The 27,807-nt window shown below is 39.2% G+C and overlaps 2 protein-coding genes across 2 annotated transcripts; both read left to right on the top strand.

Annotated features, from left to right (window-relative positions):
• The first annotated feature begins 7,793 nt into the window (after positions 1–7,793).
• cbln20 (cerebellin 20) lies at positions 7,794–9,591 on the top strand. The gene is made up of 4 exons (XM_055195455.2): positions 7,794–8,051; positions 8,156–8,257; positions 8,335–8,475; positions 8,580–9,591. The coding sequence occupies exons 1-4, from the start codon at positions 8,045–8,047 to the stop codon at positions 9,005–9,007; spliced, it is 678 nt and encodes a 225-aa protein (XP_055051430.2). The 5' UTR covers positions 7,794–8,044; the 3' UTR covers positions 9,008–9,591.
• A 10,881-nt stretch (positions 9,592–20,472) lies between these two features.
• cbln18 (cerebellin 18) lies at positions 20,473–23,049 on the top strand. Its single transcript, XM_073862629.1, has 5 exons — positions 20,473–21,314; positions 21,511–21,629; positions 21,731–21,910; positions 22,006–22,137; positions 22,608–23,049. The coding sequence occupies exons 2-5, from the start codon at positions 21,536–21,538 to the stop codon at positions 22,907–22,909; spliced, it is 708 nt and encodes a 235-aa protein (XP_073718730.1). The 5' UTR covers positions 20,473–21,314; positions 21,511–21,535; the 3' UTR covers positions 22,910–23,049.
• The last annotated feature ends 4,758 nt before the right edge of the window (positions 23,050–27,807 follow it).

The following is a 27,807-nucleotide window of genomic DNA, read 5'->3' as shown; positions in this document are numbered from 1 at the left end:
TAACCATTTCCATTAAAATGCTTTTCAACGATAAGATTACGAAGATCTTGAGAGAGTTCTTTGCTTTTACCAATCATGACGTCTTTCCTGTGTGCCCCTGGGTAATGAGAAGCCTTTATAGGCCATCAATTAGGACTAAAGACAGCCCAGTAAACAATTACTTTCAACGTTGAAATATGGTTGAAAATAAGTCGGTACGCCTTGGACTGGTTTACAACGTGATTTCAACTAAGTAGTTTTGGCTGGACTGTTTGACTACAAATGTAAAGAGTTTTACATATTCCGTCAAAGTTTAAAAAAATATATGAAACTGCGATTGAGGTGCAATGCGGATTCAGGCTATAATTACCCCATTCCACCAGGTGGCGGTAATGCACCATTAAAGATAGTTGCCAACCGCCATGAAACCGAAAGAAGCAGCGAAGAGGCGCGTGAATGTGGCGCGAATCTTCCACCCCTCATCACAGAGAAAAGCCCAACCAACCGCCAGATTACAGAAAGTTCTGGACTGCTTATAGGACTGATCTATGTTTACTGCACTCTGAAATCTTTGTTGGTATATGTTTATTGCACTCTGTGTTGGTTACTGGACCGACCTGTTTATTGCAGACTGTGAAATCTGTTGGTTACTTGACTGTTTGCACTATTTAAAATGTGCTGTTTTATTAAAGTTATTATAACCCTTTAAAGCTTTGTTTCATTTTATAAAATGTGATTTGGTATGATTTGGAGAGTCAGAGTGAGCGTCGTGCATCAGAGCTCCGTCGAGTTTATCATCCAAATCCTATTTTCTGACTACCTTGTTCCTATTTATATAATATAACATATTCGTTTATCTCAAGAATACTTTACCGTGACGACTATTGAGCAGTACTACCACGTGAAACGATTTATCACTGCTAAACACCCAGTGTTAGCATATAGCCCGCTAGCATCAACAAACAGCCGATCTAATGGCGGACTCATCCACTGTATGCTATTCAGACCTGTCCTCACCTGAGCGGGAAGCTGTGGAGCAGTTGATACCCGGTTATCGCAGATCCTACGCGAAGTACAGCGCCCAGTTCACCCAGGCTCCACACATCCACAAGCGGCCGAGAAGTGCAAAAAGCGAACACCCTACGCGGTGCAGCTTCACGGACCGCGCTCGAGGGAACGGAGACGCCATCGCCCAGAATGAAAGCGATCGGGAAGCCGTGGAGGAGCCGCTGCCCGGCCGTCGCAGATTCAGCTTGCCTCACATCACACTGGCTACAGACGTCCGCAGGCGATCGGGGCGTGCTGCGAGTGAGCTTCCCTCGCGATGTAGCTTCACGGACCGCGTCCAGGTGACCGAAGACGCCATCACCCAACATGAAAGCGGTAAGACTCCGCTTGTTATTGTAACCTGCATTACTTGCCACATGTACAGTTTAGCTTCTTCCATCAGCACAGAGGGGTTTACTTGTGCTAAGTGTATTGAAGTAGTAAGGCTGACGGAGAAGATTGCAGAACTAGAAGCGCGCATCCAAACGCTAGTTGATGACAGCAATACCGCTAATGCTACAAACGCTAATACCGCTAATGCTACAAACGCTAATACCGCTAATGCTACAAACGTTAATACCGCTAATGCTACAAACGCTAATACCGCTAATGCTACAAACACTGTTTCGGGTGCGCCTAGTGTTAAACGTAATACACATAGCTCGGTTCCATCATCTGAGTCAAGGGGGCCGACTAACTGGGTGACTGTCAGGCGGCAAAGTCGTTTCCGGTGCCCACCCAAGACCCCCCTGGTAATTTCAAACAGGTTCGATATTCTAAGCAACACACCGACTGAGACGTCTGTTAAAAGTGCCTTGGTCATTGGAGATTCGATACTTAGGAACGCAAACATTGAGGCACCAGCCACCATAGTCGATTGTATACCGGGAGCCAGGTCTTCAGACATTAGATCAAAACTTAAAGTGCTGGCTAATGCTAAGCGTAAGTTTTCTAAAATTGTTATTCACGCCGGCACGAATGACACCAGACTCCGCCAGTCGGAGATCACCAAAGATAATATTAAAGAGATATGTGAAATTGCTAAAACAATGTCAGACAATGTAATATGCTCTGGTCCCCTCCCCGCCTACCGGGGGGATGAAACTTACAGTAGATTATTGTCTCTTCACGACTGGATGTCAAAATGGTGCCCTCAGCATAACGTAGGGTTTATAGACAATTGGAAGCATTTTCGGGGGAGACCTGACCTGCTAAAGAGAGATGGCCTCCATCCATCTCAGGAAGGAAGTGCGATTCTCTCTATAAATCTGACCAATAGTCTTACTTCGAATACAGTCTGACTATCCAGGGTACAAGTCAGACAACAGACGGATCGGCTTAACCGTCCATCTGTTAGCTGCCGTGATATGTCAAGATCACTTATATCCCAGCACTTCGAGTCAATCTTACCAGAATATCAACACATTTCAACTGTATCTGTTCCCCGAACAAATAAATACAGAGCACCGCTTGCCACATCTGGTACAAATCTGATTAATATAAAATTAGACAACAATACTTTAACAGATGAACCTCGAATATTAAAATTCGGCCTTCTTAACATTAGATCGCTTACCAATAAAGAACCTATTGTCAATGAAATAGTTACAGACCAAAACTTAGATGCACTCTGTTTAACAGAAACCTGGCTTAAAGCAGACGACTACATTAGTTTAAACGAATCCACCCCACAAGACTATTATTATAAACACGAACCTCGATTAAAGGGGAGAGGGGGTGGTGTAGCTACAATATACAACAAAATTTTTAAAGTAAACCAAAAATCTGAAGTAAAATTTAAATCATTCGAACTAATGTTGTTAAATATGGAAATAACCGATCGTAACCACAAACAGCTCTCTTTTGCCTTAGCTACAATATATAGACCTCCGGGCCACCATGCAGATTTCCTTAAAGAAATAGCAGATTTCCTGTCTGAGCTTGTAGTCACTGTAGATAAAGCTCTTATCGTTGGTGATTTTAATATTCATGTGGATAACCCAAAAGATGCACTAGGACGTGCATTTATGGATGTTCTAAATTCTCTCAATATTAGACAAAACGTGACAGGGCCAACGCATACTCGTAAGCACACATTAGACTTAATTCTGTCACTCGGGCTCAATATTAATGACATCAAAATATCACCTCAGAGTGATGCAGTTTCTGACCATTACCTTGTGTCATACACTGTACTTCTAGATAGGATCAGTCAATCCACAACATGCTACAGATTAGCCAGAACAATAATTTCCACCACTAAAGATAGATTTATTAGCACTCTTCCAGACCTGTCCCAAATTAAACATGTAGCAGATAACTCTGACGATCTAGATATTGTAATAGAAAACCTAAACAATGTCTGTTCTAACACATTGGATGCCGTTGCTCCCATTCGAAAAAAGAGAATCAAAGAAAAACCGCCAGCTCCATGGTATGATCATCACACCGCAGCACTCAAAAAGGCAACTAGGAAAATGGAAAGAAATTATAGAAGCACAAAGTTAGAGGTATGGCGTGCAGCATGGAAAGAGAGTGTTAAACAATACAGACAGGCTATTAAAACCGCCAGATCTACCTATCTTAGCAGGCTTATAAATGAGAATCATAATAACCCTCGTTTCCTCTTCAGCACGGTTGCAAAACTGACTAGAAATAAAGAACAAACAGAAACCAATAGTAAACTTCAACACAATAGTAACGACTTCATGAACTTCTTTTCTAACAAAATTACGTCTATAAGGGAAAACATCGTAGCTACCCAGGCAGCCACCACTCAACCCGTTAGTTCACTTAACACTAGACTACCATACGAACATCTTGATTCATTTAAACCTACTACAATAGATGAGCTCTCTAGACTAGTTACATCATCCAAATCATCATCCTGTATATTAGACCCCGTTCCCACAAAACTGCTTAAAGAGGTATTCCCTGTAGTGTCAACCCCGGTTCTAAATATCTTTAACTCATCGCTAGAAATAGGATATGTTCCAACAGCTTTCAAACTAGCAGTTATTAAACCGCTGATTAAAAAACCGCAGCTTGATCAGGGAGAGCTTAATAACTTTAGACCAATCTCAAATCTCCCTTTTCTTTCGAAAATATTAGAAAAGGTAGTGGCAAGCCAGTTACGCACAGTTCTTGACAAATAATAGTACATATAAAAAGTTCCAATCAGGATTCAGGCCCCACCATAGCACAGAGACAGCGTTGCTAAGAGTTACAAATGACCTCCTATTAACATCCGATCGTGGTGAAATCTCAATTCTTATATTATTAGACCTTAGTGCAGCCTTTGACACAATAGATCATACAATCTTACTCAATAGACTAGAAAACTATGTTGGTATCAGTGGTCAGGCGCTAGCCTGGTTTAGGTCGTATCTAACCAATCGCTATCACTTTGTTTATGTAAACGAGGAAGAGTCATATCACTCCCTGGTTAAATACGGTGTACCGCAGGGATCGGTTTTAGGTCCTATCCTGTTCTCGTTATACATGTTACCTCTAGGAGACATTATCAGGAAACATAACATAAGTTTTCACTGCTATGCGGATGATACCCAGCTTTACATCTCCTCACATCCCAGCGAAACACACACGTTTTCTAAGCTAACAGACTGCCTTAGCGATGTTAGTGACTGGATGGCACATAACTTTCTTAAGCTGAACTCCAATAAGACAGAGATACTTATTATTGAACCGAATCGCTACAAACATAATATGTCAGATTACAAGTTGCACATAGATGGCTGCGCTGTGGTGCCATCTTCCACGGTTAGGAACTTAGGTGTGATGTTCGACAGCAACTTATCCTTCGATAGTCATATCGCCAACGTCTGCCGCACAGCATTCTTCCATCTTAGAAATATCTCGAAAATACGCCATATACTGTCTACATCTGACGCAGAGAAGCTTATCCATGCTTTTATGACCTCTAGAATAGACTATTGTAACTCGCTACTTGGGGGATGGCATGCAAATCAAGTAAACAAGCTTCAGCTAGTTCAAAACGCTTCCGCAAGGGTACTTACTCGATCTAAAAAGTATGACCACATAAGCCCAATTCTGGCATCTTTACACTGGCTACCAGTTAAATATCGCATACAATTTAAAATATCACTAATCACCCACAAAGCTTGAAATGGCCTAGCACCCTCATATCTTAGAGAATTACTATCAGAATACAATCCATCACGCACACTACGGTCGCAAAATTCTGGTCTCTTGATTATCCCTAGACTATCAAAAGTGTCTAAAAGTGGAAGGTCATTTTCCTACTTAGCCCCTAAGCTCTGGAATGATTTACCAACCGATGTCCGAGAATCAGACACAGTCGATAATTTTAAATCTAGACTTAAAACTTTTCTCTTCAACAAGGCATTCACATAATTGTTTTATTAATGGTACTCATCTCACAATAGATAGCTTGAACAACCTAATAAATAAATAAACTAAATATTCTTAAGAAAATGTTTAATCTCTCCTTACTCGTTTACATATGTGCAGCAAAACATGAGCCGAGCATAAACTTTTAAAAACAAAGGTCACGTATAAAATAGAAAAGGCTACATACAAGGAAAAGAAACGCTACTCTGTGCACATACAAACCACAATACAAGGCCAAAACTTCAAAACTACACCAATAAATCCCCGAATCGGGCCATTAATTGTCAAGCGCAGAGGAGTGATTGAAAGTTATGTATGGAATTATGTTATCACTTGCTCGGCCCTTCTCCTGAGGTTTCTGAGTCGAGTAGGGGAGTACTGTGAAGCCCAGACAGGCATCAGGGAGATGGCTGGCGCAGTCACGTCCCCGTCTCCCCTTTACTCCCTTGCTCGTCCGGATTTCAATAAAGCACGATGGGTATAGATTTGTGGTGTTAAGCCCACTAGTCGGGGGCGGGACTTCAGTCCTTAAAAGGGTGTCACTGCACCCATTTCCAAAACATTCGCCGTCCCGTGCATTTTTCTCATTCTCCCTAAACCAAACTGTGCAGAGTCTTTCACTAGGATGACGTTGTATCTTCAATACGTATATGTACATGTGTGTGTATGTATGTGTATATGTGTGTATGTGTGTATGTATATATGTGTATGTATATGTGTGTATATGTGTATGTGTATATATATATGTACATTTATATATATATATATATATATATATATATATATATATATATATATATATATGTGTATGTATGTGTATATATGTGTGTATATGTGTATATATATGTGTATGTGTGTGTATGTGTATGTATATATATGTGTATATATGTATATATAGATATGTGTGGATATATATGGATATATGTTTGTGTATATGTACAGGTGTATACATATGAATGGCCCCTACGCTAATTGGGTTTTGTTTTTCTTTCTTTATGTCTCGTCCTCCTCTCCGAGGACAATGAGACAAACAGACCCAGTTCCGGTAAATGTGAAAGTCGGCACACCTCTGACCCACCGGCAGACCTTCAACGTGATGCCCAGCTGATGCATGACCAACGACCACCGGCAGAACCCGCTTAACCTCCGCCTAATCTCCTTAATCGTTTCAATATAAATATATCTCCCAAGGGTTTTTCCCTCCTATGACTTTTTTTTACTTCCCCGGCTGAGCCTGGTTTTTTTTTTCTCCTAGGGGGTTTTTCAACCCGGGGAGGCAGCCCTCTTGGGCTTAACTTAGCACCCTCTTCTTTACGTTACATTAGCAATACGCACGCTTATAATGTTGATTCATAGCCGCATCAAATTTAGCTGCTTGTGCTATCGTGTATTATGTTGTGCTATCTGTCGTTTTTCTGTGCTTTCCACTGCTTCTATTAATGTAAAGCTGCTTTGAAACAATCACCAATTGTGAAAAGCGCTATATAAATAAAATTGAATTGAATTGAATGTTAATGTGGACTTGTTTTCAACGTTGAAAAGTTGGACAAATTTGACGTCTTTTCAATTTTCATTTTCAACCTTCAGTGGACCAAAATTAGACGTTGAAGGTTTACGTCTATTCAACGTCTAATAGACAACTTTTTGCTAGCTGGGAGGCTAGCGGTCGCCGAGTAAAGAGGTTTCCTGCTAATTCGATGCAGCATAATTAACATAGTCTAATGACAGAAACGAAGGGGAGGAAATATGGCAAAGAAACAGATTTCAGATTTTTTTCAAAAACCACCACCAGTGATTAAGAAGAACCGTACTGTAACCATGAAAACGGAAAGCAGCCTGAGTGAGTAGACTGTCTGCCCGCCTCTGCCTGCAGTTGCACCAGCAGGCCCAGCACCCGCAATCCAACCAAGCGTGATTGGATTAGATAAGCCCTTCTAGCCAACATGCAGTTTCAAATTTCCTGCACGGCGTTGTGGTAATGAAACATTCTCACGTTCTGTGGCAACGGCTTGGTTTGCTAGATGGCAGTGGCTGCATTATGAATTGATGCTGGAGTGCACCTATAATCTCCCTGTTTGTATACTACCAGTACACTCTTAATGGGACTGTACCTTTAAAAAACGTCCTCTGCAAGCATATGAAAATGCCATTTAGTGCAGAGAGAGAGAGAGAGAGAGAGAGAGAGAGAGAGAGAGAGAGAGAGAGAGAGAAAATAATTGACAGCACAAAAGAGTTTCAATTTCAACAAACCACCATCATGGTGATCAGTGTTTGCATTTCATCAGCTCATTTGCATCTTAAAAGACACACCCCAAAACAGCAATTTTTTTGTGCTCACACCTACTTGACATCTTAAAAAAGTATTGTGAAATGTCCCCTTTAATACACAGCTCTTGTCAGTAGAGAAACGTGTGGTGTATCAGAAAGATACCCTGGAGAGAAGGATCATGAGAATAACATAATAAAGTGAAAACCAATATCTGTCCCACATACAGCACTGTAATACATCATAAAAGCCCACAAAAGGCCTAACTGAAAGAAGGTGGAGCCAATCGTGCCTTTATAGTCAAGAATACTGAAGGTGAGACTAACACATCTTCCTAAAAGATTACAGACATCAACAAGAATGAGGGGTGAGACTTTTATGAGTAATAACTAAAATTAAATCCACAATACTTTGATAATATTTATATGCGCATAACTGCCTGGATGAACATAACTTTTTAATATGTTTCAGCCCTTGTGATTTTGAGTTTGCTGGGATGTGCGCTGGCACAGAACAAGACTTTTTCATGGGATGGTCAAGGACAACCCAGTAAGAATGATACCAGTGAAAATGGTGAGTTCCTTAAAAACAACCTTAAAAAGCAATTTGCGAAGAGGAAAGTGAAGGATGATGTTGTTTCTCTCATTCAGTGTGTCAGACTGATGCAGCGTCATGTGGCTGTTGTCTGATGCAGCAGCAAATGAAGAGGATGGAGATGTTCTTCAACATGAGCTTACATGAAATACAGAGCGGCCTGGAGAGAGCTCACAGCATTTTAAACAATATTCGTGGTGAGACGAAGTTTTTGGAGCAAGTAACCCTTTAATTTTCTTCAAAAAAATCTGCTTTTGAATTCAATATAGCCAGAATTGATTTGCCTTTCTGCCTATCACAGCCAGTCGCAGTGCCTTCTCCGTGGCCCTCACTGATGCACCCCTCTGCGTGGGACCGTATCGCAGCGACTCTGTGGTGAAGTATGGAAGTGTATTTATTAATTTAGGAGACGGCTACAGCTCCAGCACCGGTGCCTTTGTAGCTCCACGCTCCGGCGTCTACAACCTGGCACTCACCGCCTATAGTGATGCCGGCGCTCCTGGAGCAAGACTCGCTGCCTGCGCTCGACTCCGGGTGAATGGGCGCACGCTGGCAACGCTGAATGAAAACAATCTTCAAGATCAGGAAGACAGTGTTAGCGCTGTGTTAGCAGTGCAGCTGTATGCAGGGGACGCGGTGGATGTTCTTCTGCCGACCGGTTGCTTTCTGTGTGATGATAACAGCCATTACAATACTTTCACCGGCTTTCTGCTCTATACAACCGATTAGCACAGAGATGGAACTAATGTTGTCTTTAAAATTGAAAAAGTACACAGTAAGAGTGCAATAATAAACAATCGAAGCTGTAGTGTGCCATTTTTTGTCACGTATCTTATGTTGTAGATGTGTTATATTCAGTGTGTTTGACTTTACATGGCACCGCACAGACTCATTAGCCATTGACTGGGTCTGTGTGGCTTTCTATAAGACCCTGCATCTGAGTTGAAGAATCAAAGTTTGCAAGGAATATATTAAAAATACTATTTTATTTAAATGTTACAATTCTTTGTTCTGACTTATCTTCATCATCCATCATCTAATCTACACAGCAACAGTTAAGCAGTGTTGGTTTGTTCTTTATTATGATGTTTATATCATTGAGTTTACCAGACAGAGATTAAATAATCCATGCTTAGCACGTGTAGTGATGATATCTGATTTTTCTTTTCTCAGCCATTTCACTTTATAATGGCACAAAACTGAATATAAAATTGCTTAATGGTTAAATTTATTTGTGAGATGCATTACTGTGTTGTGCACATCACATAACAATGTAAGGTGTAACGGTATGAGGTCATATGACAATCACGTAGCAGACAGTTTAAAGCTTTTCGTTGTTTACTGCAAACTGTTTCAGATAGTATTTTTGAAATAATATAAGCTGTCTACAGTGCTCACTATTTAGTATAGTGCATTAGTTTGCATTTCAAACATTACAATATTATACATGTACAGTATTGTTCAAAATAATAGCAGTACAATGTGACTAACCAGAATAATCAAGGTTTTTAGTATATTTTTTATTGCTATGTGGCAAACAAGTTAGCAGTAGGTTCAGTAGATTCTCAGAAAACAAATGAGACCCAGCATTCATGATATGCACGCTCTTAAGGCTGTGCAATTGGGCAATTAGTTGAATTAGTTGAAACGGGTGTGTTAAAAAAAATAGCAGTGTGGCATTCAATCACTGAGGTCATCAATTTTGTGAAGAAACAGGTGTGAATCAGGTGGCCCCTATTTAAGGATGAAGCCAACACTTGTTGAACATGCATTTGAAAGCTGAGGAAAATGGGATGTTCAAGACATTGTTCAGAAGAACAGCGTACTTTGATTAAAAAGTTGATTGGAGAGGGGAAAACCTATAAAGAGGTGCAAAAAATGATAGGCTGTCCAGCTAAAATGATCTCCAATGCCTTAAAATGGAGAGCAAAACCAGAGAGACGTGGAAGAAAATGGAAGACAACCATCAAAATGGATAGAAGAATAACCAGAATGGCAAAGGCTCAGCCAATGATCACCTCCAGGATGATCAAAGACAGTCTGGAGTTACCTGTAAGTACTGTGACAGTTAGAAGACGTCTGTGTGAAGATAATCTATTTTCAAGAATCCCCCGCAAAGTCCCTCTGTTAAAAAAAGGCATGTGCAGAAGAGGTTACAATTTGCCAAAGAACACATCAACTGGCCTAAAGAGAAATGGAGGAACATTTTGTGGACTGAAGAGAGTGAAATTGTTCTTTTTGGGTCCAAGAGCCACAGGCAGTTTGTGAGACGACCCCCAAACTCTGAATTCAAGCCACAGTACACAGTGAAGCGAGACCTCTGACTCGTGGCAGATGACAGGAATCTTGTCATGCAGTGTGAGCGCCACACCACTTCAGTTACTCTCACAGTCCTGTAGCGCGAGCTTGCCCTGAGACAATAACCTCTTTCAGACCACTTTCAGTCACAGTTACAACTGGGTTTCGGCTTGGACGTGTTCCTTTTGGTGGCACCAAGGTACTTCTTTACACAGTTTTTTAAATTCCAGTCTTTGAACTTTAATACTCTGATCAGACAGTCCTTTAAATTAATCCTTCAAAATCCCAGTGCAGTGGCACAAGTGAAAGAGCCCAGTCACAAGGTGTCCCCTTCTCAATGGAACAGCAAAAAGCAGATGCCTTTCATGTTGCACAAGTTAAGGCAAGCTCGGTGGCCACTGGACGGAGCGCGCTATCGCAGGCAGAATATTCAAAGTCTCCTGCGAAACCTCTGGCTCGTGGCAGATGACAGGAACCTTGTCGTGCAGTGTGAGCGCCACAACACTTCAGTTACTCTCACAGTCCTGTAGCGTGAGCATGCCCTAGAGCAATAACCTCTTTCAGTCACGGTTACAACTGGGTTTCGGCTTGTCAGTGCAAAGTCTTGATTTGTACCGGCTGTCATTGCTGAGCGGTTTGCCTGCCTGCATATCTATCTGTATTTATTGATCTTTATATGAAGAGTTTGGTTCCAAAACGCAATAAATCCATTTTGACAAATTTTGGTAAAAACGTGTTTTCTATACCAAGAAAGTGACAAGATGAAAACAACTATTTTCTGTTACAAACTTTCACATAGCATCTTTAGGTTATAAAAACATAAAAAATTCAAATCCATAAGTTGATTTTCAAAGATTTACTATAAAAACGGATTATTTTTTCCACAAAATGCAATAAATCCATGACAAGTTTTTATTCAAAATGCTATAAATCTATTGAATCAATAGCCTATATAAATGTGCATTCATCTTTGCCATGTTATATTCATTTAGTTGACTAGTTGTACACACTAATTAAAAATATAAACATTAATGTCATTAATCAAAACACTTACTTTGTCATATTAATATCACTGTCATTGCGGTTACTTGACGTCCTCCCTTAACGTCTTTCACAGAGATCAGCTGTAAAATGTTTTTGGTCCTGCTCGATTTTCGTTGACTTTGAGTAAAATTATGTAAAGTTTTTCATAAGATCCTGGGGTCAATGTGTTAGCATGAGAAGCTTGATGCTGTCGGGAGAACAAGCACCCGTCTCCCGAGTGCCTCTCAGGGAAAATATTAGATGCTGATGGCTTACGTTTCTTTCCCATCACAGAAAACCATCACAGGTTTAGCGATGCAATTAAAGTATTATTTTGTTTTGTTTGTTGATCACGAAGTACAAAGTAGATGAGGAAAACTAGGACTCCGTGGACTCAGCGCGTCCGCCATTGTTTGTTTACATTGCATGACTGGTGGGCTGTAATATCAGAAATGGATTTATTGCGTTCTGTAAAAAAGGAGCAGTGGCGTTTATCGCATTTTGGGAAAAAAGGGAGAAAAAATGACAGAATAACAAGGCGGATATTGGATTTTGCGTAAAATTAAGAATTTACTTTTAACTACTGACCTGATATAATACTGATTTTGGCAGTAACTCATTTTTTTCAAAAATGGGGTTTATCGCGTTTTGGAACCAAACTCTTCATATGTTTACCCGGTTTATGAGTATGTTTGCTGTTGTTTGACCTTGCATGTTGGAATATGAGTGTTTAATAAAAACCTGCAGATGGATCCTCAGTGTCAAAGTGCTTTGTTACACAAGCAGTATACAATAAGTAACCTACTAGTTTACTAAGAGTACACTAACAGAACACTTGCATGTACACTTTCAGTATATGACTAGTAAACTACTAGTTAACTAAAAGTATATTAAAAGAACATTTGGAAGTATACCTGCAGCACAAAATTAGTAACCTACTAGTTTACTAAGAGTAATCTAACAGAACATTTGCATGTACACTTGAAGTATAAGTCTAGAAAACTACTAGTATACTCATGAGTTCACTTGCAGTACAAATGAAGAACTAATTGTGCACTAGTTGTACACTTAAAGTTGACTACTCTTACACTTATAGTACACTTAGAAGTATACTTTTATATACTAAAAGTGGGCCAATTTAGTCCCAAGCGGTATTGAAGCAGTACACTTACAAGTATACTACTAGAACATAAATGTTAGTACACTTACTACATAAAGTATACTTAAAACTATACTCCAACATTACTTAAGTATACTTAATAAAATGAACTTGAAGTATACTTCTTTTTCGTAAGGGCTGTACAAACTCAAAACTATTTTGTACAAACATTTTTTTTCTGGGATTTAGCAATCCTGTGAATCAATAAACTAATATTTAGTTGTATGACCACAGTTTTTTAAAACTGCTTGACATCTGTGTGGCATGGAGTCAACCAACTTGTGGCACCTCTCAGCTGTTATTCCACTCCATGATTCTTTAACAACATTCCACAATTCATTCACATTTCTTGGTTTTGCTTCAGAAACAGCATTTTTGATATCAGCCCACAAGTTCTCAATTGGATTAAGGTCTGGAGATTGGGCTGGCCACTCCATAACATTAATTTTGTTGGTTTGGAACCAAGACTTTGCCCATTTACTAGTGTGTTTTTGGTCATTGTCTTGTTGAAACAACCATTTCAAGGGCATGTCCTCTTCAGCATAGGGCAACATGACCTCTTCAAGTATTTTAACATATGCAAACTGATCCATGATCCCTGGTATGCGATAAATAGGCCCAACACCATAGTAGGAGAAACATGCCCATATCATGATGCTTGCACCTCCATTTTAGAGAAGTACATAAAAAGTAAACTGAGAGTATCCTTTCTTATTTTAAGTTTAAAAGAAGTATACTTATAGCACACTTAAATAAACTTCTTTTTCGTAAGGGAGTCAAAGGTAGACACTGCTATTTTTTTGAACACACCCCTTTCAACTAATTGCCCAATTGCACAGCCTTAAGAGCGTGCATATCATGAATGCTGGGTCTTGTTTGTTTTCTGAGAATCTACTGAACCTACTGGTAACTTGTTTGCCACGTAGCAATAAAAAATATACTAAAAACCTTGATTATTCTGGTTAGTCACATTGTACTGCTATTATTTTGAACAATACTGTAAATAACATTCAGTGTTTGAAATTATATTGGTTTTGTAACTGGTTGTTTATGCATAGACAGAGTAAGGACACTTTCAACCATTATGCAACATAGCTTTAATATATGCATGATGCAAGAAGGGTTTTTTGCAAAATCTTAAAATATATTAGAAAATGTTATTTACTTATGCTGAAGATTTATCTTTTTACACACTTCAGCTTCTAGAGAGAAAAGGTTAATAGGAGACTAAACACACCCAGGCAATGTAAAGCGGTCCTGTTGAGTTTAAATTGCATGTACTGTATTGTTATTGAATGGTCCATGGTCTGAAGCTGTTTGAAATCGTTAAAGAAACTACAGCAAAAATTCAGCCTGATCTTAAAGGAAATAAGTAAATATTTTACTAACTTATTACATAATTCGTAAGAATTAGTATGAGATTAATCATGTTTTAAGAAAAAAGCTATAATAATCCCATCCCCAAAACCAGCATCAGTGCCAGCCTGTTTGTGCTGTTAAAGGGGGGGTTTAATGGTATTTCAAGCATTCTGACTTATTAACACAGTTATAGAGTTGTTTCCTCATGCTAAACGTAGGCAAAGTGTCAAAACAGCAGTTGGGCGTGTTTCAGAGTATTTCTGTGCCGAATGCACTTCGCCAGGGTTCGTACAAGTTTCGGCTAGTTTTTTTCGATTACAGTTCTAACTGACGTTTCAGGGGTTTTCGATACGTATAACTTCTTTATATGGGCTTCCGCCGGAAAACTTCCCCCGGAAAACCCCGCCCAGCCGTCAGTCAGCGGGAGACGCTAGAGCTTGCTAACAGCTTATCACGCCACTCAGCTTTGTTTAATTTCAAAAGTCAACAATGGCACAACAAGAAGTGTGTTTTTGGATGTAAGGAGAAGACATCCAGCCTTATGGAAACAATGGATATAGTTTATTATCCGGATTAGCAGCGGAGTTTTGCGTGTGTGTTTGATGCTGTGGATTTTCAGAACCGGGTCATGACGAGTTACACGTGGTAAGTATGACTTCTGTCTTATGTTGGAAATAGGCGCGTGTATATTATATAAATGACACGAACATGTAGTGAATCATAAGTTAAAACAGTGTTGTATAGTGTTGCATGACTCGTACTCGCTCCTCCTGCGGTAGTAACTCCTCCTTCTTCATTTTTTCGTACGTTATCGGAAAGATTCGGTAAAGCTAATCTTTCTTTTATAAATCTGATTAAACTAAAGACTCTTCAGAGATATAAAGGATGTCATACTACTCTATAGGTACTCCAGATTAACATCAGAAATGCAGAAACAGCGTGTGTTACGTGAGCTTTAATACGTAGGCCAAGTATTAATTTGTAACTGTCAAAAACACAAAACGCTATTACGTCTTTCCAGCTACAAAACGTATAACATTTCTAGATCTTTCATACCATGAAGATTGCTGTATAATTTCCCTTTAACCATTTTATCAATAATATTACCTTTTTTTTTACGTTTTTTTATTATTAATGCTTCAAACATTTTACATATAAAACAATTGATAATGTTACCACCCTAATCCTGTCGCAAATTAAGAGCCAATGAGCGTTTGATATCAGTGCCATAAAGTTATGTGCCGCAAAGCTTCTTGAGGCGCAATATTTGAATTCAAATTCATTACGAGTGTGAGATTTCACATTTACTGTCGCTGATGAAAAATGGGATCAATATCACTGGATAAAGGATCAAATTTGGATGTGGTCCTCGCAATCGTATGGATTTTTTACATTTGCATTACAGCAAATTAATAAAATTAACTTCTTTTCTGAATTTATGTTGTGTTTTGGTGTAACTAGTTTTGCATAGGAGAAGACACTATAGGAGAAAATGCCTTTTCAATAACATATGAATAGTTCATATGAATTACCCTCCTCATAAAGTAGTTATGAATTGATATATTTGCAAATGTAGGTATGAATGAGAATGATTCGAGACTACAGATTACATTTTAACTTATTTAAAGGGCACCAATGTTCCAACTCACAATTCCAAGTAAAATAATGATGATGCGAGTTATTGTCTCCAACGTAAATCTCTTTTCTTGATCTACAACAAACACACGAATTGTAGGCAACAGTTAACTTCCTGGGATTGGTGATGTAGTAAAGACCGACATTATCATAATTCATCCCCCTTCGGACTCACAGCATGTAATGGTGCTTTTCCATTGCATAATACCCCACGGTTTGGTTTAGTTTAGTTTGGGTCGGGTCAGCTCACCTCACTTTGGCGTGGTTAGCTTTTCCATCGAGTTTAGTATCACTTCACAGTGGGGAGGGATTATAGGCATGTCGTTATATAGACCCCTTCACGGTTCACGTCACAGGCGGTTCCCACTGCGCATGTCGGGGTCAGAAAAGTCATTACAGCAGATTGAGTTGCATATTATTCTGTGTCGTCAAAAATGCCTACTTACGTAGTGGGCTGTGAAAATCGCACCAGGTCTTCCGTTAAGTTTTCGCGATTCATGCAGAATCTCAAAAACAAAAAAATACAACATCTGCGGCTGCAAGCAATTAACGTGCAGACTGGGACAATGCAAATATCAAAGAGGCTTGTGTTTGTAGTGCTCACTTCATTTGAGGTAAGTCATAATTTTTCAGACCTGTTAGATTAAATTATAGAGCCAGAATGGTATGAACAGTTTGACCCCATGCTGCGCGCGCAGCCGACAGTCATTCAATGTTTATAAACCTTGAAGGGGTCTATTTGCGCTGCATACTGCTGTGACATCATACAAGTGAGAGCGTCCTTGTACATTCCCATACATTCATTTATTTCTCAGTCTGCCACAAAATTAAAATTGGCCACCACAAATAGATGTTTGCACATCGCGTTTATAACTACCTCTGTCTCACATGACAGTTTCTGTTCAAACACCCGTGGCGTCAGAAGTTGCATTTAAGCGTATAATGCTGACGTGCTCGTCGGGAATGTGCCGCCACAAACTGCAAGTCTGGAAAAAAATGTTATGTGTCCCTGATTTTCAACCTGTGGAGGTTTTCATCGCTAAAAGGGAGTTTGGGAACTTATAGCAGAGCACAGATGACAACATGTTTATTCGAGACAGCGCAAGCTAGCACTAAAGGTAAAGCTAATCTTTTACATTATAGCGATGACGCTGGTAGTAACGATTCTCTCAGACCAATCAGTGATCTACAGTGTTTTCACGTCACGTTTGGTATTAGCTCGGGTCGCTTGGAACCCCAACCGAGGTGGTACGAAAAAAGTATTGGGTACTACGAACTGCACCCAATGGAAAAGCCCCTAAAAGTAAGTTGACCCGACCCAAACCAAACCATGGGGTACTATGCAATGGAAAAGTGCCATAAAGGGTCCATCGAATGAACACTTCGGGATCTTGCTGGAAGCAGTAGGTCATCCAAGTACTTTTTGCCTACTGTTTTTGGAATACGCACAACCGGCGCAATGTCATAGAATGTCTCTGAACAGGTTTACGCCCACTTTTGGGGGAAATCAGACTAGACCTTCCATTGGCTTCCATTAAAAATAGCAGAACAAAGCAACCTTCGTACACAGCCGGCAGGCGTAAATAACTTATGAAATCACTCAGATTAAACATGTTGAGTAATTATCTGTCCACCCTGCCTGCCATGGAGCGCGAAAGATACATTAACATATTTAAATTGGTCAATATAAAACCATGTCCCTTTCATTCTCACGGCGTCAAATTTGTGTAACAACGCTCCCTATTTAGGCCAGAGGTGTCTTACCCGGACATTTACTCGTACCTCATCGAGTCAACAGGGAAGACAGTGAATGATTTTACTTCGTATTTGAAAGTTACTTCGTATTTATTTATTATGTCTTTATATTTAGAGTAATGAGTGCACTTTTCCGTCCAGCCATACAACTAACTGGCTTAGCGATATTTCCAGCAATCACTGGATAGCGTTGTTACACAAATTTGACGCTGTGAGAATGAAAGGGACATGTTTTTATATTGACCAAATTAAATGTGTTAATGTATCTTTCGCGCTCTATGGCAGGCAGGGTGTTCAGATAAATACTCAACATGTTTAATCTGAGTGATTTCATAAGTTATTTACGCCTGTCGGCTGTGTAAAAACGTTGCTTTGTTCCGCTATTTTGAATGGAAGCCAATGGAAGGTCTGCTTTTTTATCCCCCAAAAAGGGGCGGTGACGAAATTTACAGTCAAGTTCCCGGATGTGCCGGTAGTCCGTTGAATTCGGACATATTACTCACTTTGCCTACTGCTTTTTGCCTACTATATAGTATGGAATTAGGCGGTTTCAGCCGTAGCCGTTCTCATTGCCAGATGCTGCTAAAATCTACACAGTGGACCTTTAATAAAATTGTGTTGATTTTTAAATCTTTTGCCCTCAAGGAATATGTCTGAATGTTTAAAATTAGTTTTGTAAACAAATTAAAGCTATATAAAGCATTGCAAATTAAGAAAAAGTTGCCAATAAGAGCTCAGAATAGATGTGAACTTTAATAATATTGTTTAAAAATCCTCTCAAGAAGCTTATTGATAAAAATGACTTATTTACTGTATACAAATTCTAGACAAAATGTGACTACAACTGACAATAGCCTCTTTCACACAGTAATTTCGGTATATTACCATAAATTTAGCAGAATGACTTTACCAGTTAATACAAAAATGTGCTGTTCACATATTAGGCAATGTTTACACATAGGCTTCACAGAGAAAGTGCAGAGATTGTGGGTAATTTGGTAGATACAACCCCAAAACAGAAAAAGTTGGGACACTGTAGAAATTGTAAGTAAAAAAGGAATGGAATAATTTACAAATCTCATAAACTTTTATTTTATTCACAGTAGAATATAGATAACATGTTGAAAGTAAGATATTTTGAAATGTCATGCCAAATATTGGCTCATTTTGGATTTCATGAGAGCTACACATTCCAAAAAAAGTTGGGACAGGTAGCAATAAGAGGCCGAAATTTAAAATGTACATATAAGGAACAGTTGAAAGACCAATTTGCAACTTATTAAGTCAATTTGCAACATGATTGGATATAAAAAGAGCCTCTCAGAGTGGCAGTGTATGTCAGAAGTCAAGGGAATCACCAATTTCCCCAATGCTGCAGCGAAAAATAGTTTTCTGAGTTTCTCAGAGAAAAATTGCAATGAGATTGAAGTTATCATCATCTACAGTGCATAATACCATTCAAAGATTCAGAGAATCTGGAACAATCTCTGTGCGTAAGGGTCAAGACCGGAAAACCATACTGGATGCCCGTGATCTTCGGGCCCTAAGACAGCACTGCATCACATACAGGAATGCTACTGTAATGGAAATCATAACATGGGCTCAGGAATACTTCCAGAAAGCATTGTCAGTGAACACAATCCACCGTGTCATTCCCTGTTGCCAGCTAAAACTCTATAGATCAAAAAAGAAGCCATATCTAAATATGATCCAGAAGCACAGGCGTTTTCCCTGGGACTAGGCTCATTTAAAATGGACTTTGGCAAAGTGGAAAACTGTTCTGTGCTCCAACGAATCAAAATGTGAAGTTCTTTTTGAAAAACTGGGACGCCATTTCATCCGGACTGAAGAGGACAATGACAACCCAAGTTGTTATTAGCGCTCTTTTCAGAAACGTGCATCTCTGATGGTTTGGGGCTGTATGAATGCGTGTGGCATGGGCAGCTTAAACATCTGGAAAGGCACCATCAATGCTGAAAGGTTTATCCAAGTTCTAGATACATATGATCCCATTCAGACGTCGTCTCTTTCAGGGAAGACCTTGCATTTTCCAACATGACAATGCCAGACCACATACTGCATCAATTACAACATCAAGACTGCGTAGAAGAAGTATCTGAGTACTGAAATGGCCAGCCTGCAGTCCAGATCTGTCACCCACAGAAAAGATTTGGTGCATCATAAAGAGGAAGATGCGACAAAGAAGACCTAAGACAGTTGAGCAACTAGAAGTCTGTATTAGACAAGAATAGGACAACATTCCTATTCCTAAACATTGGCCCTCTTCCAGCTGTTCCTTATATGTACATTTAATTTTTCTGGCCTCTTATTGCTACCTGTCCCAACTTTTTTTGGAATGTGTAGCTCTCATGAAATCCAAAATGAGCCAATATTTGGCATGACATTTCAAAATATCTTACTTTCAACATTTGATATGTTATCTATATTCTACTGTGAATAGAATATAAGTTTATGAGATTTGTAAATTATTCCATTCCTTTTTTACTCACAATTTCTACTGTGTCCCAACTTTTTCTGTTTTGGGGTTGTAGATGGTAAGCTGTTTTAAACAACTTGGGTGAACAGATGTGGACGTTAACTTCAGGTGTGCTCGACCTTAAGCTGTTCGTGTGGAAACGTCCATAATCAGTGAGGGGTAAAAGTGTCATCTGTATCAAAACATTATGATTGGCCTGAAGCTGTCAGGGCGCTCTGGCATGGTCTGTTCTAATGCCAGTAATCCTTATTCTCTGTTCACACATACTGTAGCACTTACCAGTAAATTACTGGTAATCTAATAACCTCTCTTAATGGTAAATTGGCAGCACTGATTTACCAAAAAGGTTCTGTTCACACATGATCTATTAACTGCAATTTACCAGTAAAGACTCTATTTGTGAAAGGGACTATTGATAAAACCTAACCTAGGTTTGAATTTATTTTGCTTTTAGTCACAACATAAATTCCTATAGCTACAATTGTGTTTGTTCATGATGAGTTCAGTAATATTATTCTACAATGTGGAAAAAAATATTGTTAAAGAATGAGTAAGAAAGTGACTCTTTTGACAAGTAGTGTATCCTTATTATTTATTTAATTTTTCATTACTAGAATTTCTTCAGGACATTTATAAAAAATTGTGTGTGAATAAAACATTGGTTCATTATGATTCATGAGTATCATTTTACAGAACTTCAACTCTCTCTGTCTTTCTCACTCCCTCTCTCTCTCTTATTGTCAGGTTTCTCTGTTACATGACATTGTTCCATTTAAAAAAAGTGATTCTTTGTTGTTATATCACTTCAATCTGAGAGGACAATCACAATAAAGTAGCACTCAAGTCTGGGGACAAGCATTATAAAGGCAGTGACATGTGAGACTGTGGCAACCCTGTAAACATCTATAGATTCACTGGACTACACCCGTTTCAGAGAATTGGGAAACATAATAAAATCCTGATGCATCCCGATTGGGTAGCACTCTTCATTGATGATAATAATAGACAAATATAAGTGAACTAATAGACAATCACCACAAGAGTTGGTATGATATCATCACCTGTAGTCTATTTTACTTGTCCACTAGTTTCTGAGAGGAGACATTAGCAGTAACTAAATAACCTTCTCATCAATGGATCATAAATGGGAAAGAAGTCCGTCTTTATTTTACTCAGATCAGATTTTAGAGGTTGGGTCATTAAATGATCAACACAACTCCACCCACTACACTTAAATCTTGGGTTTTCTCCAGTATACCGGTCTTTGACAGTCTCAACCTTTCTCTTCATGAGCTCTTATCTTCATCAAAGTAAGTATTAAAAAGATCAACGATGACAAATTCTGCTTCACAAATAATGCATTGATTTTTTAAGATTTCAAAGAATATATATATATATATATATATATATATATATATATATATATATATATATATATATATATATATATATATATATTCTGACAAAAAGGTGTCAAATGCAGATTTTTGTTTGTGTGTTTTTCAGAACAGTTGTCATCTAGATTGTGAGGATGAAGACCCTTACGCTGGCATCACTGTGTGTTTTGGTGTTTTTTTCTGACTCGGTGGCGTCCGGTGCTCTTGATCTTCTGCAGGACACTGCTGGTGAATCATTTCATATTTCTGCTGATATCTGTGTATTGAAAATGCTTCACCAAAATCTATAAACTAACATAAAGGCTCGTTTTTCTCAAATGATACTACAGCGAGTTGGACGGGGAGATTGCCGTGTGGTGGATGGGATTGTGAATGTGCATTCAAAGGACAGCAGGGTTGCTGTTGTGCTGCAAAGCCACTGTTTGATCTGGAGGAGTTCACCTTCATGCGTATGGTTGGCTTGTGGGATGGACTTTCTCGCCTTAACAGACAAATACATGAAGTGACAGGTAGCCATCGCTATTGTTCACTCACTCTTTGCTTACCCTTTAAGAGCAAAATCACAAGCTATTATTATTTGTATTCTCTCTTTGCTCCCTTTAAGCTGGATGTAAAATAGCCTTCACTGCTAATATTCTGCCGATGACCGGATGTCTCGGGCCTTTCACCAGCAACGTGTCCATCTCTTACCAGTCTGTGTCACTCAATCAAGGCAATGGATACAATCCTGCACTGGGTGAGATGTGTTATGCAGAATTTTAAGGCTTAATATAATTTAAATGGATGATTTAAATGAGATCGGAAGGTTGCCCCTCAATGCCAACAACCAAAGTAGTCTTCAGTTCTCAAAGTGACTGACTGACAGGGAAATATAATTAGAAGCTGAACTTGACTCTTCATTTGGATCATACTCTTGTCAGATTGATCTCCTGTATTATAACCTCATTTCATTTCTGCACAATCAAACCCTGGGAATAGTCTGATTTTTTACTCATACGCAAGTGTACGTGCACAGTCTTAACGCACAGCCTTGCAAAGCATAGTTCATTTGACTCATACACATGGGCTCACGTTCAACTCACACGCATTCCGACCCTCGCAAATGCGTAAAAACTTGACTATACTTCAGCCTTTCTTATTAAATATTAACAGCGTGAGCAAACTTTTCCAAACACAGAGATCTCAACCTCAATTTGTTTTTTACAGGTATCTTCACAGCTCCGCACGCCGGTCTCTACTCTTTCTCCTTCACCGCCTATTCCAGAGTCGGTGATACAGATCGACTTTACCAGAAGATGCAGTTGGTAAAGAACGGTCAGGTGATCGCTTCGTCCTGGGAAGATAACCGTGAGGATTCAGAAGACAGCAGTAGTCAGACTGTACTTCTCAAGGTTCAGCGTGGCTCTCAGGTTTACGTCGAGCTGCTCTCAGGCAGACAGCTGTGTGGAGATACACAGGGCAGCAATGCATTCAGTGGATATCTCATCTATCCATTCACTGAGGAATAAGAGAGAAACCTTTAACATGTAATACATATAATGCTTTATTATACAGTAAAAATCCCACTTATGACAGCGCTAATGTAACAGTAGACATTCTTTAATATAAACTGATGTGCAAATAAATCTGTACAAATGTAAATCTGAAATCTGTTTGTAAAACCTTTATAAAAATGACTGAAATCACAATAATAATGTGTACCACCCTACTGAAAAATCCAGCAAAGACCAGCATAAGTTGGTAGCTGGTTTAGTGACCAAAGTGACCAAAACGCAACTAGACTAGCTTGCTACACCAGCAATACCAGCTAAAACCAAGCTGGGAGACCAGCTAAAACCAGCTTACCCGCTTATGCTGGTCTTAGTTAGATTTTTTTGTAAGGCATTGAGCTTCTTTGCTTGAAACTTCTCTGTGTGACTTTTGCCTCTTAAGTGGATTTCATCGTCTTGTCATGTTTATATATTGAGAGCAGGAATGTGTGGGCATACATTAAACATTACAAGGGGCTCCATCTGTCATGAAGCCGTGAATCCTAAACCCTCGCTCATCTGCTCCTGTTACCTCTGTATCCTCAGGCCGGCCAAGGGTTTCACTGTAAAGATTATCACTAAATAAAGAGTATCAGATCTTCTGTGGTACATGAGCTACAGTGCTGTACCTGACCAGAAACTGAAACACCATTATGAACCTATGGAAATATGTAAGGGTCAAAGCAGAATAATTGTGTATGAAAAGCATATTGGGCTAAAAGTTACATATTTATAATTATCCACATAAACAGATTTCTTAACCAATCAGAATAAAGCATTCAACAGCCCCATGGTATAAAGAACGGTTACAGTAACCACTTGAGCCTGGTGCGGCGTGCACGGCACAATTACAAATCGTACAAAAATGCCTATGGTGACGTACAGTATTAGAGCCAAGTAAACTCGGTTGGGTAAAAATTTGTCCTTAAAAACAAAAAATAGATTCCTGGGAAAAGATCAAATAGCAACATGACCCACTTTCCTACAATCCAATCTATTCTCGATGGATAAAAGTCCCGCCCTACTTTTTTTTTCATTTCAAGAGCCGTTTTACTCAGATATACAGTAGGGGAGAGCAGGGCACAACCTAACGCTTTTTGGTTTTGGCTCAATCATTTAAAAAATATTTGAGTTTGACGAATTATATTTTTACACAAGCAACTAGTGTTGTAGTCAAAACCACCTAAACTGAGACCAAGTCATGACCAAGATCAAGACAGGCAGAGACAAGACCAAGACTTTAAAGGGTCGAGACCAAGTCAAGACCAAGACAGGCCGAGACCAAGTCAAGACCAAGACCAGTGCAAGTCACTGCATTAAAACACTTATGATAAAAGGTGGAATATGCATATGATTAGGCACTTCTCGTCTGTGCGTGCGTGCGTGCGTGCGTGCGTGCGTGTGTGTGTGTGTGTGTGTGTGTGTGTGTGTGTGTGTGTGTACATGTGCCATCAGAGAAGTTGATAAAATAAACAAAGGCATTGCAGATATGTGGGAATTTATCTTTGTCTATAAGCAAATAAAAGTGAACAAACACTAAAGAGCTGAAATCAACTTAACCATTTAATCTGAACTGTCTTTCCATGGCGTGCCATCCACTTAACACAATGCAAGTGTTTTTAGTAATAAAATTAGACAAATTGTCATTGGGAGAAACTTAAACAATGCCAACATAATATGCCAAACCTGAATAAACTGCATCAAATTAAAGGGAAATTCCGCCCTAAAACGGAATTTAGGGTGTTTTTTCGTTGTTAACGAGTCAAACTTTCATTTAAAAGCATATTTATGACTGAAGAGCAACATTTAAGATATTTAAGATGTTCGTTTTCTGGTAAACTGGCCTTTGAATGGGAGTGAATAGGGCATGTCGCATGAGTGCACAAAATCTCTATTTTTACAACACTAAGAAGGCTCGACACAACGTGATACTTTACTCGAAGTATCACGTGGGTCTCTACACATGAACGCGAGCATTGAGAACATTGTTTGTGTACACAGATTTTAGTAAAAGCGAAAAGTTTGGAACAACTTACCGTGCTGTTAAACTGCGTCCCGCCGCCATATTGCCAGTCATGAGCAATCGATTTCAGAATGCGATTGAATGGACTCCATAGGACGCTACTTTTTCAACTACAGGGTCAATATTGTTTTTCACTTGAAACAAAACAACAAATTATCCGTGCATTTATATGGAACTATGCTTTAGGAGTTATCCATCTTTACTCTCCTTCCTCCTTATGTCGCGTTCTGGGATCGATTGCTCGTGGCTGGCGGGGTGGCGGCGGGACGCAGTTTAACAGCACGGTAAGTTGTTCCAAACTTTTCGCTTTTACTAAAATCTGTGTACACAAACAATGTTCTCAATGCTCGCGTTCATGTGTAGAGACCCACGTGATACTTCGAGTAAAGTATCACGTTGTGTCGAGCCTTCTTGGTGTTGTGGAGGTGGAGATTTTGTGCACTCATGCGACATGCCCTATTCACTCCCATTCAAAGGCCAGTTTACCAGAAAACGAACATCTTAAATATCTTAAATGTTGCTCTTCAGTCGTAAATATGCTTTTAAATGAAAGTTTGACTCGTTAACAACGAAAAAACACCCTAAATTCCGTTTTAGGGCGGAATTTCCCTTTAATGATAAAAAATAAAGTTGTGGACTTGACTGGTCTTGAAATAAAATTCAGAGTCCTCTTTGTCTGAGACCGAGACGAGAAAATGCGGTTGATTCCAATACGAGACCAAGACCTTTAAAACGTGGTATTGAAACCGGTCTCAAGAACTACAACACTACAAGCAACACACACATCTCTGTTACAAATGAATATTTGAAGTTTGTTTCTAGTACTTACCATTCTTGAACAATTACACCAAACTTGACAAAAGTGCAAACGTTACAACTTACCCCAGGTGGGGTTAATTGTAACAGGCAGGGGGTTAGTTGTAACGCTTGCTAAAAATTAATATTTCAATACTATTTTGTCTATATACTTGAAGTGGATATTGCTTAAATATCTGTCTATAATAGACAGGTATCTCCACTATTCATCCCTCATCTAAATATAGTTACTTTATAAATGGATTCTTTTTGTGTCCCAGTCTGTAATAATCATACTACAGTTTCAAAATCAAATTCTGAGATAATGAGCATCAAAGTCTGATTTTAGCCATTCATTTCATTGTTCATGATTTTAATCTTTGACGTGACCTTATTCAATCAATATTAAAGATATGAACAAAAATACATTTGACACACCATTTTTACAGTATTTACATTGTTTTCATTTTATTATCATGGTATACCTGAGGCTTAAAGGGCACCTATTTTATTTTTAAAAACAACATTATTTTGTGTATTTGGTATTGTGTTTGCATGGTTTATGGTTAAAAAAACACATTATTTTCCAGATGGCGTATATTTTTGTAGCTCCAGATTTCACTCTCTTCCTAAAACATATGGATTTGAAAAGCTCTGTGTCCCTTATTGGCCAGTTAATCTGTACGTTGTGATTGGCCTGAATATCTCTGACGTCAGCCAAATGTGACCATGTTTGATAGATTCACTCACAATGCAATGCTAACAGGAGTTAACTTACAGGCTGAATCCGAAGCCGGAGGAATAATGATAATGGCGATCTCGTCTACATCACCAATCCCAGGAAGTAAACTGTTGCCTACAATCTTGTGTTTTTGTAGTCCAAGAAAAGAGATTTACGTTGGAGATGATAAGTCGTGTCATTGTTTACTTTGGGGTTTGTACCTTTTGCATATTGTTAACATGTACTAATACACACAAAAGGAAATGTAAAAACCATAGACTGTAAAAAAATATGGATGTACCCAGATAGCAGACAACTCCGGGCCGGTTCTGCACCAGATCAGCGCCAAAGTCGGCAGCTCCGGTGCGGATACGGCCCAGAGCTGTCTGTTCTCTGGGTAGTGTCTGTGACATCACCCATAGGTTTCTGAAGATCGTTTTTGAAGCTTAAAGTAGGCAGTGCCTGCCGTCGCCATTTTGGCCATCACTCGCGGTTATCCGAAAATGGGTAAAATGGTGGGACGTGGGTGAAGATGAGGTGGCTGGTCGCTGAATCCACACCCGCCTAGCTCGATTCTGTGGCTGTTCAACCGTCACTCAAGTGGCCACGCCCTTAATTATGCAGAAGTTTAAAGCTTAATATAATTTAAACGGAGGACTTACAAAAAATTCACCCCGCTCACAGTTTTCATGAAGGGCAAAATTAGCTATATAGACCAAAAAATGTTTTGTACAAGGCTGTAAACATATTATTTAAGTTAGCCATTTTAACATGGAGGTCTATGGGAATTGACTCTCTTTTGGAGCCTCTAGCTGCCAGTCGATGAATTGCAGTTTAAATTACTTCCGTATTGGCTTCATCAGAGAGATCGGAAGGTTGCCCCTCGGTAAAAACGTTAAATCGGACCACAGGTGCCCTTTAATTGTAACACTGTGTGCCAACTAACCTCACTGTGTAAAAATGTTTCAATCTCAGCTATCAGGAGTTGCTGACATGTTTCAAAATGGTGCTATGTTTTAAAATAATATACGGTTGGATTTGGTGACTTGCACACCCAACTCAGAAATTGATAAAAATGTAAGATGAAGGAAATGACTTTCATGCCTCCAAAACACTATTTGTTCAATATCTTAACCAAAACACATGAAAACTTTCACAGATCTTCATCATCTTCTGACAGTAAGAGAGAAAAACCAAATACACAGATTGCTCTGCCCTGTATAAATATCTAAAGTAGCTGTTACAATTAACCCAGCCCCACTCACCCCTACTGCTGACAAAGATGCTTTAGATTGATTCTCCGTCATTTAATGTCTCTCTAAACTATACATCAGACTA

The sequence above is a fragment of the Misgurnus anguillicaudatus genome, chromosome 24 (assembly GCF_027580225.2).
Source record: "Misgurnus anguillicaudatus chromosome 24, ASM2758022v2, whole genome shotgun sequence".
In the NCBI taxonomy this organism is placed as follows: domain Eukaryota; kingdom Metazoa; phylum Chordata; class Actinopteri; order Cypriniformes; family Cobitidae; genus Misgurnus; species Misgurnus anguillicaudatus.
This window is presented reverse-complemented; position numbering and strand designations above follow the sequence as displayed.

What these genes read in the sequence shown, in the direction of transcription:
- cbln20 (XM_055195455.2), top strand. An exon ending in GAATGATACCAGTGAAAATG is followed by an intron (nt 8,258 to 8,334) that starts GTGAGTTCCTTA and finishes TCTCTCATTCAG; the next exon opens with TGTGTCAGACTGATGCAGCG. An exon ending in CATTTTAAACAATATTCGTG is followed by an intron (nt 8,476 to 8,579) that starts GTGAGACGAAGT and finishes TGCCTATCACAG; the next exon opens with CCAGTCGCAGTGCCTTCTCC.
- cbln18 (XM_073862629.1), top strand. Translation starts at nt 21,536, where the DNA reads ATGAAGACCCTTACGCTGGCATCACTGTGTGTTTTGGTGTTTTTTTCT. An exon ending in TCTTCTGCAGGACACTGCTG is followed by an intron (nt 21,630 to 21,730) that starts GTGAATCATTTC and finishes ATGATACTACAG; the next exon opens with CGAGTTGGACGGGGAGATTG. An exon ending in TGGATACAATCCTGCACTGG is followed by an intron (nt 22,138 to 22,607) that starts GTGAGATGTGTT and finishes TGTTTTTTACAG; the next exon opens with GTATCTTCACAGCTCCGCAC.